The sequence below is a fragment of the Onychomys torridus genome, chromosome 13 (assembly GCF_903995425.1).
Source record: "Onychomys torridus chromosome 13, mOncTor1.1, whole genome shotgun sequence".
Classification (NCBI taxonomy): Eukaryota; Metazoa; Chordata; class Mammalia; order Rodentia; family Cricetidae; genus Onychomys; species Onychomys torridus.
The window spans coordinates 38,546,228-38,569,034 of NC_050455.1; the positions used below are offsets into that span (position 1 = coordinate 38,546,228).

Genomic DNA, 22,807 nt, shown 5'->3' on the forward strand with positions numbered 1-22,807 from the left:
GAATGGTCTGGGTAATCAGTATTGTCAGCTGAAGGAACCCCACCTCAGGTTCACTTAATGTTCTAGTACTCTGTTGCCTACATACATAAAGATGTGTTTTGAATGTAATGATTTTATTGTGTCTGTTAACTCTTACTTTGAAAGAAGTGAGTGACTCCAGCTTGGTCATCACAAATTTGTCTTTTAAACCTGTCAGAAGAGTGCTGTTTTACAGAAACTAATTTATTCTGATGCATAAGTGAAAATTTTCATTTATTGATGCTACAACCATCAAGATACTAAACAGGCTTATGAATTACTGAATTTTTTTGAGGACTGACTTAGCTTGCTTAAGTTTTGACAGAACTCATCACAGTGAAGGCTGAAGCAGATGCCTAAAACTGGGACATTTAGGGGCACATGCAATGTGCCTTTGGGCCATTTTATTATGTTATTGTCTCTCTCTCTCTCTCTTTCCCTTTTTAATGTGGCAAAGTTGAATCCAGAGAGACTGTTGGATTGAGAAGGAACAGTAGACATATTTGTGTAGTAAGTGTATACTTTACTATTTAAAAAGTGATGAATGCTGGATGGTGGTGGCGCACACCTTTAATCCCAGCACTCAGGAGGCAGAGCCAGGCGGATCTCTGTGAGTTCGAGGCCAGCCTGGGCTACAAAGTGATTTCCAGGAAAGGCACAAAGCTACACAGGGAAACCCTGTCTCAAAAAAACAAAAAAAAAAAAAAAAAAAAAAGTGATGAATATAGGACAGGTTGAGAGATTTGGTGATATCCTGCTTCCTGCTGTATCTCCAAAAGTTAGCAGAAGATTACCAGTTGCAAAACCATCTTAGCTTGTTACTTCATCAGTATAGGGCAGATGTTCGGGACAAGTTACCCATCACAGGATTGCTTTCTTTGAGGTTAAACCTATTATTGTTTGTTGCTGGTTTTATGTGCTGTGTAGGCTTTGAATCAATATGCCAGACCAGTGGTTCTCAGCCTGTAGATCACGGTTGAACGATTCTTTTGTAGAGATTGCCTAAGAACATAGGAAAACACAGATATTTCCATTATGATTCATAACAGTGGCAAAATTACAATTATAAAGTAGCAATAAAAATAATTTTATGGTCAGGGGTCACCACAAGTTGGGAACTGTATTAAAGGGTCACAGCATTAGGAAGGTTGAGAAGCTGTCATAGACATCAAGGATATAATACATGTAAAAGAAGTGAGGAAGGGGAGCGCCAGTCTATTAGCATGAGGTACTTAGAGGACGGTGCAACTAAGAAGGGGGCAAGGGAGAGACGCCAAAGACACGCATCGTCTCTCCCTTTGTATATGCCCTGCCACTTGGTCAGATTGACCAGACAGCTGGGGAGTCAGGTAAGCTATACACACAGTCAGATCTTTGCTCTCTCCTGCTTTTGATTGGTGACCTTTCTGACATGTTTCGTTTCTCTTAAGTTCTTTGACTTCATCTGATTGCCGTCTATTCCACCCTTAAATTACTACCTTCTACTTTTCCTTTACAAGTGTTCCTACTCTGCTAGTTACTCATACTCTGCTAGTTACTCATTGACAGTATGAACCTTGAACTTTTGGTATTGTCTTTTGAACCTTTGACTTTCATTGTTGTCTTTTGATTTACTTTCCTCTTGATATATTTGCTTATTTTTAATTTCATTGCTATGTTCTGTATATGAGTACATAAGATAGAGGAAATAAGTATAGGCAAGGGATAGAAGAAAGGAAGGGGAAAATGGAAAGGGATGGATGAACGTTCTGGTGATATGAGGAGTAAGAAGCAAGAGGTTCAAGAAGAAATCAAAAGAGTGAGGTGAGGGGCAGACCGAGCAGATGAAAAGAAAACATGGCCTAGAGAGGCTGAGAGTGGTGTCAGAGGACAGAGAAAAAGAAGAATGGATAAGTCATGGAAAAGATGGATGCAAAGGAGTAGACAGATCAAAGTGGGTGAGAGGGTCAGATAGGGAAAGAGGTGAGAAATGGATTAGGGAAGTTGATGTTGACAGAATAATCCAGACAAATGGGTTTTGCTGAATTTTTCCTTTGTGCTACTTGTTCTTTTTAATCATATAGAGATGGATGATAAGGTGATTACTGTAGAATAATTTTATCCCTCTTAGCTTTTTTCCCTTCTGTTCGTGGCTTTACTGCCCACCCTTCCTCCCTTGCTTCCTTTCATTTTGCTAAATTATCTGATAATAGATTTCCTTGTTGGTAATGGCTGTATATACTTTTATTTTGAGGATGTCATAAAAGGAAAAACCAAAAGTTCAGAATTACTAAGGATGGATTTAGTTTGTGCAGGTCTGTCGTGAATTCTCTTGCACATCACTCCTTTGAGCCTAGGCAGGCAAGAAGAAGATAAGTATACTATATGGTTGAACCAGTGTCTTAATGACTTTGTGCTTTGCAGAAAGTATTATGAAATAGTTAAAATAATGGTCATTCACTGAATAAATAGGGAAGTTTTACTAGGAACATTGTTTGTGCTTGTCAACTGAGGTGTAATAAAAATCTTAGATTATATAACAAGAACTGTTTTCTTCTACACAGAGAAGAAATAGGTTGGTAAACATTTTTGGTTGTGAAATCAGTACACATTCTCTTCATTTTTAAGAAGATTTTATACATATGGATGTTTTGCTTACATATATGTTTGTACAATGCCCTTGGAGGCTAGCAGATGGTATTGGGTTCCCTGGAAATGGTGTTAACTGTACTTAATTAGTGTTGTGAATCAAACCCTGGTTCTCTAGAGGAGCAGCTACCTAACTCTTAAGCATCTTTCTGCCTCTCTTATTAATATAAGTTATGTGTTTAAATATGGATAGAAACACTACAGAATGTTTAATACAGTGCTATATAATTAGCATTGTCTCTAAAATATTTTTATTCCTCAGGGCTTCTGTATGTAACGTCCTGTTGACTTGCTGTAAAGATAATGTCTGTCGTCTTTGGGTAGAAACATTTTTACCAAATGACTGCTTGCTATATGGAGGTGACTGCAACCACTTGTGTGAACCAATTAATTTAACAAATAACTTCAAAAGAAATGCTTCCAGTAAAGACCGAGTTCAAAGTGCTCTAGAAGTAAGTAATTTTATTATGTTATGTGTTTCCTACAGATTTTAAAATCTTTTATGCATTTTCTTTCTTTTATTTTATTTATTTATTTATTTTTACTACACAGTAATATAAGTAGTATATCTTAGGAAAACAGTTATCAGAAATGTTCCTTTTATCTTATTAAGAAAATACACTTAAGTATTTTTTATAATGCATAAACTGTCTTTAATTATGAGATTAATCTTAGCTTAACCAATAGCACAATGATGGTAACAACTGACTTAATAAATGTAAAATCTGAGAATGCAAAGATTTGACTATAAAATTTATTTTCTCTTAGCACTTATTTGTTTACTATATCCTGCTGTACCCTTTGTTATTTTCAGACCCACCAGAGCACAAGTGTTTTTTTTACAAGCATTGACAGTAAAAGTCAGTGTTTGATGTTTGGGCTAATTGAATATACAACAAATTTTGCTCTTTGGAAATGAAGTCTTGCACTCTAGTTCCAGGATGATGTCAGTCTCATGCCAGTCATCCTGTCTCAGTCTCTTGTGTTGTGGGATTATAAGTGTGAGTCCATTTCTCATTGAAAATAGAATAAAAATACTGACTCAGTATCTCTTCTACTCTTCCTCCCCTACTCTTCCCTTACCCCCTCCTTCCCTCATCTCTCCCCTCCCTTTACTCCTCTCCTCCCCTCCTTTTCCTCTTTCTCTTTCTCTTTTCTTGGCTTGGAACTCAGAGATCTGCCTTCTTCTGCCTCTGCCTCCCAAGTTCTGGGATTAAAGGTGTGCATCAACACACCTGGCTTTTTACTGTTTTCGTAATGTTAAAACATAAAGTATCTGGAACATGATTTGTCTTTAAATTTGTATGTATAGGGCATGTCTTAGGGTTTCTATTGATGTGAAGAGACCATGACCATGGCAATTCATATCAAGGAAAACATTAATTGGGGTGGCTTACTATTTTGAGAGATTTAGTCCATTATTATTGTGGTGCACCATAACTGTGAAGGCAAAATGGTGCTGGAGAAGGAGCTGAGAGTCCCACATCTTGATCCTTATGTAGGCCACAGGAAGTAGACTGATATTGGACATAACTTGAGCATTGGGAGACCTCAAAGCCCACCCCCACAGTGACACACTTCATCCAATAAGGCCATACCTCCTCCATCAAAGCCACACTTACTTCCTAATAGTATCGCTCCCTATGAGCTTATGAGGGCCATTAACATTCAAATTACCACAGAGCAATTTTTTTTTTTCCTTTTTGTTTTTTGTAACAGGGTCTCATTATGTACCTCTGGCTGTCCTGGAACTCACTATGGAGACCAGGATGGACTCAAAGTCACAGAAATCCTCTTGCCTCCTCCTCTAGAGTGCTGAGATTAAAAGCGTGCATCACCATGACCAGCTGAACAAGTGTTTTTTTGTTTTTTGTTTTTTTTTTTTTCATTTTTCAAGACAATTTCTCTGTGAAACCGTCCTGGCTGTACTGGGACTCACTCTATATACCAGGCTGGCCTGGAACTCACAGAGAGCCACCTGCCTCTGCCTCCAGAGAGCTGGGATTAAAGGAGTGTGCCACCACTGCTGGGCTGAACAAGTATTTTTCTAATGGCTCAGAGTCTAATGAAGATGTATTGTATATTCAACAACAGAATGGCTTTGTGTATTAATTGCATTACAAAGTGTTAGACTAGGAATCTATATTCTACTTTGATTCTTACTGACTAGATAACCTTAGTTAGGTTCTATATGAACTATTTTATATTATGAAATATTAAAATAGCAGTGTTTAAGCTGGATACCACATAAGATCAGATAACTTAGTACATTATGGTAATAGCACTCACTGCTTCATAGTTAACGGAGAGTAATCTGTGGACAAAGACAATACACAGACAACATCTTGGTTGTTACTTTTGTTTTATTTGGAGACAAGTTCTTACTCTATAGCACTGGCAAGCTCACTGTATAGACCAGGCTAGCCTAGAACTCAGTTAAAGGTCTTCCTGCCTCTCTTCCAGGTGCTGAGATTCTAAGTGTCCACCATTATGCCCACACCGTTGGTTTTTTTTGGACTTTTCTTTTGTTAGTTGTCTGGTTGGTTTTTATTTTTTTACTTTTAAGTTCTGGAAGTGGATTTTAAAAGTTGAAAAACAAATATGAAAAGAGTAGGCCAGATATTTATTCTTCAGGATTCAAATTTGCTATACAGAGGTATCTTTTATATAAATCTACATAAAATAGCACATATATACACATTCTGACAGTGCTAATGTAGCAGTCATTTTACTTTGTTTTTATTTCTACAGGGGAATCTGAGACCTTTCCGTAGAGGTCGGAGGAGATCACTTGCTCTTGTGGCACATACTGGCTATCTGCCTCATCAGCAGGATCCTCACCATGTCCACAGGAGCACTCCATTGCATGCCAATGCACTTTGTCACTTTCATATTGCAGCCAGCATCAACCCAGCCACAGGTAATTAGCTCTGTAGTGGAATACAATCTATATGTACCTTGGAATTTGGAGATTGAAGTAGTTATCAGTTTAGTAAATATTTTCTGTGGATATAAAAGTCAGGAGCCACAGCTGAGGAACTTAAAGTAGTATTTCAAAATATTTCTTTCAAAAAAATGAAAGTTGGTTGGGGATTTAGCTCAGTGGTAGAGCGCTTGCCTAGCAAGAGCAAGGCCCCGGGGTATGGTCCTCAGCTCTGGCCAACCCCCCCCCCCAAAAAAAAGAAAGTTAATATTTACACATAATTAATACCACATCTATAGAAGGTGGAAAGTAAATGACTTATTTGACCTTTACACATTAGAATCCTTTCCCTAGAACAGTTGGTTGTTTTTTATATCTCATAGAATATAGTCCCTCTTTCCCTTCCCCCATCTTCTCTCTTTCCTCTCTTCCATGCCCCTTTCCTCCCTCTTTTTAGACAGAGTTTCATTATTTAACCAAGGATGGCCTTGATAATATAAAATGAACATTCTTAAGCATCATTTAATTAAAACATAATCAATTAAACATAACCAATTTTCATGCAGTATTGTACTTTTCAAGGAACTATAGCAATGGAATTATCAGTTAATTACTGAAATTGATTTAGCAGAGCTCATTCTAGTGAAGAGAATTCTAAGCATAGAGATACTTTCAGTAGGAATTAAAAATTACTTTTGATCTTAGCCTTTATTTGGTTGACTATAATCCTAGTTGTACAAGTATCCATGAGCCAAGATAATATCAGTGTCATATATTTATCTTCATTAAAAAGTTACGTAGGTTTGGAAATGATCACCTTTATCAAATACATTTATTGACAGTGCTTATAGTTACCTATAAGGTCTGTGGCATAATTTTGAAGGCCCCTGTTGAGTGAAGGACAGTATTAGATACATCAATGGCATATATGAGGCCCTTGGTTTGATTTGCAGTACCTCAGAAAAACGAAATAAATTTAAACTCAACAATAGTACAAGAATAAAGAAGGCTTGAATTCTCACATTAATAGAAAAAGCCTAAGAGATTATTGAGAGAAGAACCGTAAGTTTGATTGTGGCATCTCCTTGACAGGCTTTCAATAAAGACAATTAAAACTTAATGTAGATTGTAGATCACAAAGGAATACTGGTAGTTTGAATAAGAATGGCCCCACAGGGTCATATTTGAATGTTTAGTCACCAGGGAGTGAACACTATTTGAAAGAATTGGAAGAATTAGGTGTGTCACTGTTAGAAGAAGTATGTCACTGGAGGTGGGCTTTGAGGTTTGAAAAGCCCTTGCCAGCCCAGACTCTGCCTATAGAACAAGATGTAGCTACTTCTTCAGCACCAGCCTGCTTACCTGCATGCCACCATGCTCCCTGTCATGATGATAATGCACTAACCTCTGAAACTATAAGCAAGCTCTCATTTAAATGCTTTCTTTTATAAAAGTTGCCTTCGTTATGTTGTCTATTCATAGCAATAGAACAATGACTAAGGCAAAAACATAGGCTGGGCGGTGGTGGCGCACGCCTGTAATCCCAGCACTCGGGAGGCAGAGGTAGGTGGATTTCTGTGAGTTTGAGGCCAGCCTGGTCTACAGAGCTAGTCCAGGACAGGCTCCAAAGCTACAGAGAAACCTTGTCAAGGAAAAAACAAAAACAAAAACGAACAAACAAACAAAAAACATAGAGCATGTAAAAGCATAATATTCTTGCAGTTAGTTTGGACTGTATGGAGAATTCTTTGTAGATTTGTTGTGTTGGATTAATCTTTCTAGGTGCTATATTTCTAAAAGCACAGCTCTAGGTTCACGCCCCCTCCCCTTCCTTGTTTTTTGAGACTGGGTTTCTCTGTGTAGGAGCTCTGGCTGTTGTCTTGAAACTCTCTGTAAACCAGGCTGGCCTCTATCTCACAGAGATTCACCTGCCTCTGCCTCCCAAGTGCTGAGATTAAAGGTGTGCGCCACCACTGCACTACTTAGGTTGGGTTTCTTTTTTATTTGTTACCTGTAGCCATAGGAGAGGAGTTTGCAGCATGTTCTCTCCTCTAGTTCTTATATCTTCCTGAAAGTTTGTTACAAAATAATGTTATTTTTGTTTTGTTTCTTTGGGTGTGGTGTTAATGCAAAAGAGATTGAGCTTTCTTTATATTTTGCTAAAAACCAGCAGTATTATTTGTTATGTACAAATGCTTATTGTCAATTAAAGGCATTGCATTCTTATTTGGATTGGTGCAAGCCAAAAATGAGAAAGCCTTTTTTATGAGTTCTTGGAGAAGTACCCTTTCAGTCCCTGACTCTACCCAGGAATAATGAGATTGGCAATTAATTCAGCTGCTTGGGGCATTTAGTAGCTTTCTCTTTACCAGAGTAGAAACTAGAGATGGTGTTAGGAATTGGAGGGAGTGGCACTTTAAACAGCTGTCATCCTGCTCTCATGAAGTCCATAATCAGGTGTGGGATAGGTAAATAAATAGATAATCAAAGTGATTGATTATGTTAATGGATCTATAGGTCTAAGCAGGAACTCTTGGATTGGATGTATTAGTACCTGCCTCTGGCAGTAGAATCAAGGGAGGGTCCTCTCCTTTTATCATTCATCTCTTCTAGAACCGCTTCCACTTCTGTCTCAACTACAGATAAATCGAACAGACAGTTCTATTGATTTTTAAAAACCTTTTATCATGAAAGAAAACTGAATTTGGAGAATATTGTTTGTATGCTTTAAGTCAGTTTCAGCCTTTATAGCTCTATATAGAACAACATGATCCAGATCTCATTAATATGATAGACAATTTAACTTTAACTCTATTAGAGACTGTATTTGTAGTAACTGATTTGATTTGTACTTCAGTATACTTAATTGAGTACTTCCATTAAAAAGTACTGCCAAGGAACACTTTTTTTATTCGTTTTTATCTTAAATTTTTTTTCATAAAATATATTTTGATCATGTTTTTCCTCTCCCCCAGCTCCTCCACGAGCCTCTCTACTCATCCAGTTTTGTGTTTGTATTATGTTCCTCCCAATATCCCCCACCCCCACCAACTAAAACAGAAAAACCATTAAGGCAAAAGTACCCAGACAAAAAGCCTATAAAAAAAATCATGGAGTTGGTTTTATATTGGCCAATTATTCCTGGATATGGGACCTACCCTGGAATGTGGTTGATATATCCAGTGACACTCCACTGTAGAAAACTGTTTGTTCCCTTTGCCAGCAGGTATTGACTAGAAATAACTATTGTGTTAGAGCTGGGACTTTGTGTCTATTTTTCCCCCTCTCAGTAATGGGACCCCATATGGCTTGAACTTTGCAGGTCTTGTGTGTGCTGCCACAGTCTTTGAGTTCTTAGGAGCATCAATCCTGTTGTGTCCAGGAGACACTGTTTCCTTGGAGTCATCCATCATCTTTGACTCTTACAGTCCTTCTGCCTCCTCTCATGCTTAGATCCCTCAACCTTCAGGGGAGGGGTTTGATGAAGACACTTATTTAGGACTGAGTGCTACAAAGTCTCTCATTCTCTGTACATTGTCCAATGGTGGATCTCTTTGTTAATCACCATCTCCTGCAAGAAGAAACTTCTCTGATGAGGGGTTGAGCCAGGCACTATGGGTAGAACAATGTATCATTAGGAGTCATTTTATTGCTATGTCCCTTTAGCAAAATAATAGTTGTGGGTTTTCTCCTAGGCCTAATGACCTATCTCGTTTCAGGTTCTTGAGCACCTTAACAGTGTCAGATATGGGTTTCATTTCATGGAATGGGCCCTGAATCCAATCAGATTGGTTGGTTAATCCCATTTGTGCCACTGTTATACCAGGATACCTTGCAGGCAGGTTGCTGTTCTAGGTCACAGTTTTCATAGCTAGGTGAGATTGACAATAATTGTTCTCTTCCAGTAGTATGCGAGTACCTTCCAGCACCATAAACACTAGACAATAGGAGTAAAGCTTCTAGTAGGGTACCAACTTAGTTTCTCCATTTTCAATAACACAAGTAAACATTGTCTTCAACAATAGGGACTCAACTGTCAGGTTGTAGAGAGCAACTAACAGCCTTGACAGTTGCCTGTGATATTTCAGAGAGTAAGGGTTCCTGGCACCCCTTTGGCCGACAATAAGATGAAACTCATTCCTGGCACTGGAGATTTTACTTGGTGGTATAAGATGTCTAGTTGGGCCAGGTAGTGGTAGTGTACGCCTTTCATCCCAGCACTCAGGAGGCAGAGCCAGGTGGATCTTTGTGAGTTTGAGGCCAGCTTGATCTACACTGTGAGATCCAAGACAGGCATCAAAGCTACACACAGAAACCCTGTCTCAGCAACCCCTCCACCCCCTCCAAAAAAAGATGTCTAGTTGGGTCATTGTCTTCCCCCTATCTGGTGACTCCATTTAAATTCCTTTCATATGTATACACACAGACACAGACACACACAGACACACAGACACACAGACACACACACACACACACACACACACACACACACGTATATATTAGGAAAGTTCTATAATAGAAGATTTCCATATGGTCTTTGAAATGGCCTTTAGTGTCACTTTTCCCTCCTCATATTTCCCCCTTACTCTGTATTCTTACCCCCCTTGACATTTAACCCTCCTATTGTAGTCTGCCCTTTACCTCTCTCTAACACTATATTCTATTGCCCCTTCCTTGAGACATCCTTTCCTGCATCCTAGTTCCTTACTAGTTCCTAACATTGTGGTTATTTGGATTTAGCACACACATCAAAACCTTATAAGCTAATAGTCACATATTAGAGAAAACATGCGGTATTTGCCCTTTGTGGTCTGGATTATGTCACTCAGGATGATTTTTTTCCAGTTCATCCATTTACCTGCAAATTTCATAATTTTATTAAACAATTGAATAATATTCCATTGTGTAAATGTACCACATTTTTCATTATTCGTTTATCAGTTGATGGACATCTAGGCTGTTTCCAATTTCCGGCTATAAAAAAATAAGTTCAATCTAAAAGGAGTTAAATTTTTCTCAAATGAAAGGTAAGTATAATGTCAATAATGAAAATAGAAAGTGTAAATGTATTCTATGTTACAGTTGTTCAAAATTTGATTTTGTGACTTTTTTTTCCTTATAGACATCCCACTTCTTCCATCTATTACATCTTTAAGTTTAAGTGAAAATGAAGAGAAATGTGGACCTTTTGTGGTACACTGGTTAAACAATAAAGAGCTGCATTTTACATTGTCCATGGAAGTCTTCTTACAACAACTTAGAAAAAGTTTTGAACATCCCTCATCAGAGGCCAGTGTAGAAGACTCTATTCAGGCAGATATAAAATCTGATGAAGGTAAAGACTTAAGAAGGATGAAATTTTAAATTTTCAGCCATAAATATATAGTTTTCATATGAGGATAAAACTACGTTTTGTCAGAGATAATCTCCAAGATTGTTACGGTATAGTGTAAATACAGAGTAGCTCATTTAGTAATTTGGTATAAATGCTCTTGCTCAGGTCACTTTTTTTCAGAGCTTTCTGTTCTTTTGGATTTGTCAGCCTGTAAGTCTTTGTTACTTTATGAACTATATATGGTGTAGTGGCATCAAATACATAGTCTCATATGCTACACAACCACTCACCGGAATCTGCAATTTAATATATAGTTGACCTATATGTCGGTTAGAGTTGAGAGAAACACGGACTGTAAGAAGACAGCAGCTATGCCTGACACTGTGCTGCTGATACCACACTGCATTATAGATAGGGTCTTGACTCCTGTAGTCATCCTGCTGTTGGATGTGGAGAAGGAAGAGAGGCCAGGGAGAGGATGTAACCGTTTCTCTGCCTTGACTCAGAATTGGAACATAACCACTTACACTCTGCATTGGCAAAAAACAGTTACAGAGGCCCAAGTGGTCTCATTTTCTAACTGATTTGTAAGTCTTTGCTTATTTTTCATTTAAATCTGGTAAAAATGTTTTAATTGCCTCTTAAAAAAATTCTCCGTATTCCTGATACAGGAGTTGAGGAGAGGGCATAGAGTCTGGGCCTTTTGAAAGAAGTAAAGATATGCATGCTTGTGTATGTTAATAGCCCAGGTAGCTGTCTGATTACTAAGTTAACTTCATTGCCCTTCTTTCTTGTTAATACAAAAGTATAGTTTTTCATTTTGAATTTATTTAGAAAGCTCTGTCTTAATTTGTAGTGATAGCGTTATTGTATTCACTTGGTTCATGAACTCTTTTGCTTATAGAAATGGATGATGGTGTTGATGATTTAAAAATAATTCATGAGAAGAAGGAATTGGGTGAAGATAAAATGTTACCAAACTCAAGTTTTACACCGTTATCATCAGCCGCCATTGATCATCAGATTGAAGTGCTTCTGTCTGAATGGAGTAAAAATGCAGACATGCTTTTCAGTATTCATCCCATGGATGGTTCTTTGCTAGTTTGGCATGTAGATTGGCTGGATGAATACCAGCCTGGTATGTTTCGTCAAGTACAGGTACTGTTAATCATCTATAATGAGTTGCTTCTTTTTTATGTGAAAACTTTTTGTAATATGTTTTTATTGTAAGTATATGTTCTAATGCCTACTTTCTTAATTCTAGGTGTCCTTTGTTTCCAGAATTCCTGTAGCTTTCCCCACAGGTGATGCAAACTCTCTCTGTAAAAGCATTGTTATGTACGCCTGTACTAAGAATGTTGACTTAGCTATTCAACAAGGAAAACAGAAACCTGCTGGCCTCACTCGTTCTACGTCAATGCTTATTTCCTCTGGTCACAGTAAATCATCGAACAATTTAAAATTAAGTATTTTTACTCCTAACGTTATGATGATTTCAAAGCATGCTGATGGTTCTTTGAATCAGTGGCTGGTTAGTTTTGCTGAGGAATCTGCTTTTTCTACAGTTCTTAGTATTTCTCACAAATCCAGATATTGTGGTCATCGTTTTCATCTTAATGATTTAGCTTGCCACTCAGTGTTACCATTACTACTGACAACTTCACACCATAATGCATTAAGGACACCAAATGTGGGTAACCAAAAGCAAGCTCATGACACTGTAAATACTGAAGAATGTTTCTTGACACAGCAAAATAAAAACAATGTTGATATGGCATTTCAAGATCCCAACGCTATTTATAGTGAACTTATCCTTTGGAGGGTTGATCCAGTTGGGCCATTATCTTTTTCTGGAGGAGTCTCTGAGCTGGCCCGGATTAATTCTCTTCATGTTTCTGCCTTTTCCAATGTGGCATGGCTACCTACTCTTATACCCAGTTACTGTCTAGGTAAGCATACTATGATTTTATTTCAGTTATTTAATTTTCAGACACTCTTGCTAAAAGGTTAAACAGTAAATGTTTATAAATACTTTCTAGGTGCATACTGCAACTCTCCTAGTGCATGCTTTGTAGCTAGTGATGGACAATATCTGAGGTTATATGAAGCAGTTATTGATGCCAAGAAACTTTTATATGAGCTTTCCAATCCTGAAATTTCTGTAAGTACTAGCTTTATGATGTTTTTAGATATGCAACCTATACTTACCTGGCTTGTTCTAGAATTGTGACCTATAATTTATGACAGATAAGTGTATTTTTGGTACTATATTTTTTCAGATGAGTCTTGTACTTGTGTAGTGACTTTAAGTTAAGACCTTTCATTATTTTTAGGTTAGGTGTGTAGCTAAGTGGTTGAGCACATGTTAGCACTCTGTGATCCATGAGTTCAAGACTCCCTCTGACCAAAAAACAAAAAACGGAAAGTGTGGTTATGTGTTTCTTTGCTCAGAGATAAATGGGGACTACTGTTGTAGTAGATGTTGTTGGTTCCTGTCCCGTTAAGGGAGCTAGAATAGTAAGAGTGGAGTTTTTATCTGAAACTCGAAAAGAAAAAGCCCTCCCCTTAGTTGCAGCCCAGGCAAGTTTTGGATGCCTGTATAACCCATTTACTGTGGAAAAGACTCCACTTCTTTTTAAGTCTAACTAGTGGAAGCCACTGGCTGTATTTACTTAGCACCTCCACTAAGAAAGCATTTCTGCAGTTTTTCTGTTCTAGTGGTTAGTCAGGGTTTTTGTTTTTAGTTGGTTGTTTGACTTTAACATAGGCTAGCCTTGAACACACAGCTCTTTTGCTTCACTTTTTTTTGGGGGGGTGGGGGCATAGGCTAGCCTTGAACATACAGTTCTTTTGCTTAGGAGATTCTAGCCTAAGTTACTAACAGTTACTAGTTGTTTTAATGTTCAGATTGTAAACTAGTAGAGTCCTTGGTTTATTCTATTCTGTTTGATAAGTTCTTTTTAAAGTATAATTTTACCAAACACAATGTTTTGCAAAGTATATGTATGTACACACACACATATTACTTTAGTAGAAAGAGACATTTATTGAGGTATCGTTTTAACACTGGGAATTTAGTTGCAAAAAATCAAACTGATAGCACAAAATTCATTCTAGTGAAGCAAGATAGCTCACTGCAGGGAACTAAATAAAAATACATTGACTAACAAGTACTGTGGAGAGAAACAGTGTTGCAAGAGAAGTAGGCAGTGCCCCTTAAATTGCTGTGTATGGGAAAGCCTTATAGAAAAGACTTGAAGGAGTGGAGTGAGCTAGACATGTGACTACCAGAAGAGTGATCCAAAAAGAAGGTTGACCTGTTCAAGGACCCTGCAGCTAGTTATATAATAGGACACTAAGAGATAATTGTGGAATAAAGTAAGATAGAGTAGTCAAGAATTAAATCAGAAAAGTAACCTGCTTAGATCCTATGGAGGCCTTATAGTCCATTCTGATAACTTGTACTTCTGCCTATAATGACAGAAACTGTAGTGAGTCTTTTTCTGTCCTGCCAGCTATCTCACAAATAACCACAGATACCTCTTATTAATCTTGAAAGCTCAGCTAATAGCTTAGGCTTGTTTCTGACTAGCTCTTATAAATTAAATTAACCCATATCTTTTAATCTTCATTCTTTTACATGGCTGGGTTACCTTTACTTTGTAATGCCCATGTTGCTTCCTCTGTGTCTTGCTGGCAGCTCCACCTTCTTCCCAGAAAATCCTGCCTAGTTATTGGCCATTTAATTTTTTATTAAACCAATCACAGTGACATATCTTTACAGTGTAAAAGAATATTCCACAACAAGAAACCATTAAAAGTTATGCCCATATAATAATGATTTGATGTAGGTGTTTTTTAATAAGTCACTGTGACAACTGTAGTGCTACTATGTTCGAAAAAAGTAGAATGAGAGAGACCAATTTAAAAAGCTATAACCCTAGTCCAGGAGAAAGATAAGGAGCGAAGAAGGGTAATGAGGGTTAATGTTAGAAACACTAAAAAGTGGCCAGATTTTAAATGTATTTTGAGTGTAAGTAGTTAGGATTGGACAGGATTTTGGATGTGAGGAAAAAGATGACTGTCATAACTTGCATGAGCCTTGTGTAAAGTAGCATTGCTATGGTTGAAATGAGGAAGAATGTACAACTATCAGGTTTAGAAGAATAGGGGAATTTAAGATCCCTGCTTTGAACATACTCATTTTGAGATGCCTATTTGACATCCTAGAGGTCCAATAAAGTTGCCTTTGGTTTTAGAAGAAGGTGTGAACTGAAGATATAAAATAAGTAGCTGAGGCCAGGCATGGTGGTATATGCCTTTCTTGGAAGAGAAGACAGGCAGATCTCTGAATTCCAAGCCAGCCTGATCGATACAGTCAATTCCAGGGCAGCCACAGCTATATAGAAAGACCCACATCTCAACACAAAACAACAACAATAATAAGGACTATTGACAAATTTAAAGTTGCAGCAGTAGATGTAATTGTAGGAAGGAATATAGTTAGAAAAAATAAGTGATAGAAGTATTGAATAGTACAGCATTATATTACTAAAAATATGGTTTATATGGTATTTTATAGAATCTCAAGTATTCTAGGAGAGAGTGATCACTGGGTAAAATGCTACTGAAAAGTTAAGTATGTGAGGACAGAAATGAGCACTGAATTTCACAGTATATGAAGACATAATGACTCAATAAGTCAGCATATTTGGGCTAAGGATATGACTCAAAGTGCTTGCTGCACAAGCCTGACGCAGAAACCACACAAAAGCGGAGCACTGTAGTGCATATGTCTGTAAGAAACCTACTAGCCAGTTAGTTTGGCATACAGATGAGGTGGATGACAAGGGCTAACACTCAAGGTTGCCCTTCTCCCTCCGTAGACATACTGTGGCATATGAGTGTTGGCTCTTGCTCATGTCTCTCTGTCACTTTGTCTCTCCCCTTGCCTCCCCCCACCTTTTTCATACATACACACACATGCTCACAATTACAGCAGAAACATGAGCTGGTGGGAAGGGGACTGCAGAGATGAATCAGCAGTTAAGAGCACGTGCTGTCTTTTAGGGACCCTACTTTAGTTCTCAGTACTCCATCACATCCTCCTGTGATCCACCTCCAGGGTATTCAACACCTCAGGCCTCTTCAGACACCTGCATTCACATACCCATACATACGTACATTTAAGTTTTAAAAATTTAGATTAAATTTTTATAGAAACCTATAGAAACAAGATGTTAACTTACATCAGTAGCTGTCTCTTCCACCTTAAAATCAATGCTTTAACCACTTTGAGTTGGTTGGTAGACCACTTGGCTTAGTTTAAGTAAGACCCTGAGTTCCATCCCCAGTCCCACTAACACACACACACACACACACACACGCATGCACGCACACACGCACAAATTACCTTGAAATTCAAATAGAGTGTTTATCAAGGTAGAGAAACTATCCTTATGATGGCTAATGAGGAGACTCTTAGTCAGGGGATATAGCTCAGTGGAAGACCATATGTTTCGTATGCACAAGGCCTTGAGTTTCGGATGCACAAGGCCTTGAGTTTCGTATGCACAAGGCCTTGAGTTTCGTATGCACAAGGCCTTGAGTTTCGTATGCACAAGGCCTTGAGTTTCAGTCTCAGTTTAACAACAAAATAAATAAGTAGGATATTCTGAAAGATTGATATTTTAAAAGCATTGCTTAGAATATATCCAGAAAGTTGAAGGCAATCTTTCACTTTGCTTGATATAAAATACTTTCCCCCTAAGTTACTAAGCATTGCCTTCTTTTACCTCTCTGTACCTATGGAGCTGTAATTCTATTCATTTCTGTGTAATTTCTATGAAGGTAAAATCCTATAATGTTTATAGTTGAAAGAAACTATTTAGACCTACTTGAATTCCTTATTTATTTTAATTATGGTTGAAATATTTCATATTTTTTAGTTACTTTTAAAATTGTTTACTAAAGGATTTTTCTTTTTTAAACAGAAATATGTTGGTGAAGTGTTTAACATCGTCAGTCAGCAATCAACAGCCAGGCCAGGCTGCATTATTGCATTAGATGCCATTACCAAGCTTGTAAGTATTATTGTTCTGCTATTTAGCATTAGGTAGCTGACAAATATAGAGACCCACCACAGAGGTTCCCTGGTGAGATCTGAGCTTGCTTTACCCAGCAGGGCTGCATAGGGGAATGATTGGACCATGGGCGTGGTTACCAGGTGTTTTGGAAGGGTCTACACTTGGCCGTGCAGTATGCTTTGATCTAGCAAGGGGGAGATCTTTTGTTCCGCCCATTGGCATTGTTATAAAAAGCCTTTTTGAAGAGACAGAAGGGGCCAGTGGATTTCGATCCAGGTCCTCCCAAAGCTATCCTGTGTTTCTGTCTGTTTCCTTTCCTCTTTCTATCTAAAAGTTTCTTATTCCTCTCTTTTCCTCATAGGAACCCTTTAAAAGGTAAGTCCCTGAACAGGGACTTAGGTTCAGGGACCCCCACAGATGGTACCCTGAACAGGAATTAAGGTTCAGGGACCCCCACAGACATATATGTCAATTTATGTTGGTATTTATTTATCTCAGCATGGCAGAAAAACCCAGTTGCTTCATGTTTTTCAAGAAGATTTCATTTTGAATAATCTTGAGAAGAAAAGTCTGGGGAAAGATAACATTTTATTGGATCCAGGTAAGGAAAAATTTTGCTCTGATGAGAAATATCATGCAGCTTATGTTACATAGCTTATAAAGATGAATTAATACATCTCAAGTTGTATTTCAGGTTGATTTTCTTTTAACATAAATACTGTTATCTCTTTTTTTATCTGTGAATGTATGTGTTTATTTATGTGGTCTAATTAGTAGTCTAGGCTGGCATTGAAATTCCCTGCTCAAGGTTTCAGCCTCCTGAATCGCTTGAATATACATATATAGCCCTTCTTGTAGCATATCTTTTTACTCTTAACCAAGAAATAGACAAACAACACACATCAAAGCAAATTGACTGTTCCTTAGTTGCATGTTACTTTGCTCTTAAGTTCCTCCCTGCTGCCTGATCTCCTTCCAATTGGCCTGGTGATTGAGCAAGCCAAGCTAGTGTTCTATGAGTGGCCATACCCCCAGCCCAGTTACATGTTACCTTAGGTACACAGTAGAGGAATCTATTATTATCATGTGAGTGAGTGAGTGAGTGCTTTTTACATGGATGTATTTTTTAAAAAAATGTAGATACCTGACTTTCCAGAAGCCCATAATTTAAAGGAATACATGTTTAAAATGGTAATGTTATTAGTTTAAACAGTGTCTTAATTAAAATAAATATATGTGTAATAAAGCATTTATAATAAAAGTTCATTTTTAACTAAGTTCTACCACCTAACCTGATTGTTAACTTGCATGAAGGAAAGCTGAGAAAACAGCTAAAATTTATTGGGTATCAGTTTCAATTACAGAGACAAACCAAACTGGTTAACTTCTCTCCTGAAGACTAAAATCCAGTAAACAGTTACACTGTCAGTGAAGTCAGTTATTATGTCTCAGATAATATTAACTGTATTATTTGTTCCAGATCTTTTTCTTAAAAGTATGTTCTCTCTTCTGCATTTCTCACTTCACTTGTGAGAAGTCTTACTTAGAGTTCTGCACTTTAACACTGGTAGTGTCTTACTGTGGTTTCAGCTGGCTTTTCATCATTTTCCTTGAGAGTTTATGAACTGTGAAAATATACTTTTTTCATGTGCTTTTGTAATTTTGGACATCCTAGCCACATGCTAAAGATGAGAGGAATAAAGGGATGGCAAGATGGCTCAGACAGTAAAATGCTTGTCATATAGCAGGAAGGATCTGAGGTTAATCTCTAGAACCCTAGGTCAAATGCAAAGTAGAGAGTGATTTTGGAAGAGTTCCAGCAGCAACTTCTGGCCTCAGCACACTTGCTCATATACACTTGCACATGCTTAAGTAACCCTCCCCCCCAAAACACACACATATTGGTGAAATTATTAAGGCCACTCCACGTAGTTAAAAGGGAGGTTTATTTTGTGGGGTAACTTACAAATGAAGGGGTAGGTTGCAGGCAAAGGTATAGGGTAGTCCGGCGGTGTTCTCTGGAGAACTCTGCTCGGTCCACCTCTAGTGTCCCGCGTCCCGGAACCAAGAGACCACCTCCTCCTGCTCCTCGGTCTTCCGCTCCTCCCTCTGCCCCGCCTTGTGGGCGTGATCATTACTGAAGCCTCAATGGGGGTTGGAACTTCCAGGCCAATGCTGGGATGGCTACCCACTACACACACACACACAGATGACAGATTTAAAATAAGGAATACAGAAATAAAACATTCTTTTTCTGTACGATATTAAAGGTGTTAATATTGTTACCTTTTTGGAGCATGAAAATTTGAGGACATTTTTTAAATAGAGATTGAGAGAAAAACAACAGAGCAGGCAAGCTGTAAGTCTTGGCATCTGCTAGGAGGAGGGAGACAAAAAAGAAGAGAGAAATACATGCCTTTTAAAGTTAGTGTCTGAGAAAGCTACCAGGGTCAGCAGTGGAGGCACATGGCAAGGGTGAGAGCAGCATCAGGAAAAGTGAGAAGATGCCCACAGTGTCAAGGAACTCATGCCAAGACTTTGACCGTTATTTGTAAAAAAGAATAGAAAGTCTTGTGAGGTAGAAAACACCGTAATGTCAGCTTTTAGGAAGCTGAGGCAGGCAGATCGGTCAGCCTGGTCAACCGAGTGAGCTCCAGGCCAGCCAAGGCTCTGTAGTGAGACCCTGTCTAAAAAGGAAAAAAAAAAGAAAGAAAGAAAAAGAAAAGAATAATCAAAAGGAAAATGCCAGCAGAGCAGACTTCATGGCAAAGGAACCACAGTGCTAGAGCCACAGTACAGCATGATATGGGCCTGGCAAGTGGCATGTACTTCCTGCTGCGTCTCTTGGGGCAGTGCTTCAAGGTCGTAGACAGAACAGCTAACCACTACAGGATAGCTTTTCCCACCCCAGATTTGTGACAATTTTCTTCTATAATTTTATTAAAAAATATTTGTATGCCTTTACCATTTAGTTCTTCTCTTGTATTCTTCTTTTGTTTTTAAAGATTTATTTATTTAGTATACAGATCTCATTACAGATGGTTGTGAGCCACCATGTGGTTGCTGGGAATTGAACTCAGGACCTCTGGAAGAACAGTCAGTGCTCTTAACCTTTGAGCCATCTCTCCAGCCCTCCTCTTGTATTCTAATAGTGTGTAGTTTTGCCATGTTTTCCAGAGCTTTTGCATGTTGGGTTCATACATTTAAAAGAAATTGTCATTGACTTTGTCCAATTCCTCCATTTTGTCTTCTTACCCTGATAGTCCATCTTCACGCGATCCATTGTGTTGGTAAGGCTTTTCCCTGAAGTTCTTATGTGACCCATTATGTTTTTCATTTCTGTCATTATTTTGATTTGGGTTGTCAATTTTTCAATCCCTTTATTAAATTCTATTTTAATATCTTATATTGACTTCTTTATTTCATGCAGCTGTTTGTGTTCTATTGGAGAATACTCAAGTCTTTGAGTTGTTTTACCATATTCATAAACATTCTTTGGAATTCTGCATCTGGAATTTCATCTAAGTCATTTTAATCAGGGGTCATTAATATGGGTGTAGGCAGAAGTTTCTCTCCTCCTGCCTGTTCTTAAGTATCCAGCAGCCACTTCCCAAATAATTGGCTCAGAGGCTTAATATTACTTAGAAATGTTTGGCTGGTAGCTCAGGCTTATTACTAACTAGCTCTTACACATAAATTAACCCATAATTCTTATCTATGTGTAGGCATGTGGCTTGGTACCTCTTCTTAGTGTGACATTCTCATCTTGCTTCCTCTGCATCTGGCTGGTGACCCCTGACTCTGCTCGTCCTCTTCCCAGAATTCTCCTTATCTGGTCATCCCACCTATACTTCCTGCTTGCTACTGTGCAATCAGCATTTTATTAAACCAATTTGATTGACAAATCTTTACAGTATACAAGAGCATGTCCCATAACATATGGGATTGATAACATTGGAGGAAACACATTGTCTTGGTTCTTCATGTTAGTTGTGTTTTGCTCTGGGACCTGCACTTCTGGGATTAGATTGTTAGTTAAGGTTTGCTGTTGTTTTTGATCTTTTAATTCAGGTTTTTCTGCCCTTGAATGAGTTTGTGGTGTTCAGGAGAGACTAGGGTGTAGTATAATTGTGATGTTTTTGGGGGCTCATAGACTTGTTTTCTAGGCACTATCTCTACTTTGCCTCTGCGAGTTGAGTACTCTCTGCAGTATCAGCCAATATTCTCTTGGTTAACCATTTCCAATAATTAGCAACATGTTTCTAAAATTTTAAAGTATTGTTGGGTCTGGGATCTCTCAATAATGGAGACAGGCCACCAAAATCTATTAAATCAGAAGCAAACTTTATTCCAGAAAAATAAAAAATAAAAAATTTATAAAACACAGTGGGACACAAAAACTTATCAGCTAACTGAGACCACGGCCAATGTTGGAATTCTTAGGCTATGGCAATGTAGGTGGGTACTGGCCCCCTTTTATAGTATCAAGCACAGGGTACATGCTAGGAGTCACATAGAAACATCAGGCATGGGATGCATGCCAGAAGTCTTGCTTGGGTTTTTGTTTGTTTGTTTGTTTGTTTGTTTGTTTGTTTGTTTGTTTGAGACAGGGTTTCTCTGTGTAGCTTTGGAGCCTTTCCTGGAACTCACTCTGTAGACCAGGCTGGCCTTGAACTCATAGAGATCTGCGTGCCTCTGCCTCCTGAGTTCATGAGCCACCACCACCCAGCTGCTAGAAGTCATCTAGAAACAACTATTAAAAGTTAACTTTGCTTTCAGTTGTGAGTGGTAGGGGGTTATTGAAGATATCCAGGGCTGCAAAGGGCAATCTTTAGTAAAAGAAAATTAACATTTGGTTTGTTGACAGAGCTGCCCATCTTAAAACATGCAGGGGCCCAGTTAAACTTGGGTTTATCTTTTTTTTTTTTTTTTTTTAACCAAGCTGATGGCTGTTAGTTGCCATTCCTTAAGTTTATAATTTTATATTCTATATTCCTGGACCCTTGAGTATCAGTTAGAGATAAAGGGACCCCAGTGGTACTGTGTATACTACAATATGAGTAGAGTGGAGAAGAAAGAAGTAAGCAGTCCAGCTAGACTGGTGATAAGTTTTGACATATGTAGCAATGGGAACAATTGACTCAAAGTTTTAAAAATGGGGTTGGTATATGGGAGTTTTAGTTAACTAGGTCAGCCTCTTGTCTTTTAGAGATATAACACGAGAAGGGGTGGATGCTGAACAGAGAAAGGAGGAAAATATATATAAAGAGAGTAAAATAGTAATAAGCATGTTCAAAGCCCTACTGTACTGTCTTTTTAAATCTTTTTGAGACTGGGTCTTTTTACATGGCCCAAGGGTGTCCTGGAACTTGTTACTTAGATGAGGCTGGCCTCGAGCTTAATATTACTTAATAAGGATGCAGCTATTCACCTGTTCTGCCTCCTGACTGAATGCTGGGATTAAAGGTGTTGCACCACCATGCCAGGCTCCCTATTGTATTTATAAAGATAAAAATAGTTGTAGGGAAGGTATGGGGATATAAATGCTTTGTCTCGCTGGCCCTTGTCTGGGCTGTACTCTTGATTTTTAGGGTCCTGTTCTCTTGTGGACTCCCCCTCACCTTGCATGTGTATGGATGGAGTTTTCTGTTACGTGGGCTGTGGCTAGCCTAGGCAGTCTCCACCTTCTTGCCCCAGAGTTGGAGCAACTGTGCAGTGCCCATGGCACTGTTTATAGCTTTAGTTCAGATCTGACAGCTTTGCCTTTTCCAGCTGGGGCACTGATGGTGACCCTGGCAGCAGTTTCTAAGAACCCTT

The 22,807-nt window shown here is 38.3% G+C and overlaps 1 protein-coding gene across 5 annotated transcripts in view; it reads left to right on the forward strand.

The window, feature by feature from the left end:
* The window catches only part of Dmxl1 (Dmx like 1), a 151,961-nt gene that overhangs the window by 34,457 nt on the left and 94,697 nt on the right, over positions 1-22,807 (forward strand). For all 5 annotated transcript variants that reach the window (XM_036205232.1, XM_036205233.1, XM_036205234.1 and 2 more), the window contains 8 exons: positions 2,909-3,098; positions 5,398-5,566; positions 10,692-10,904; positions 11,809-12,062; positions 12,169-12,853; positions 12,944-13,065; positions 16,898-16,987; positions 17,489-17,591. In XM_036205232.1, coding sequence (XP_036061125.1) covers positions 2,909-3,098; positions 5,398-5,566; positions 10,692-10,904; positions 11,809-12,062; positions 12,169-12,853; positions 12,944-13,065; positions 16,898-16,987; positions 17,489-17,591 — 1,826 coding nt within the window. The remainder of the gene's footprint in view (positions 1-2,908; positions 3,099-5,397; positions 5,567-10,691; positions 10,905-11,808; positions 12,063-12,168; positions 12,854-12,943; positions 13,066-16,897; positions 16,988-17,488; positions 17,592-22,807) is intronic.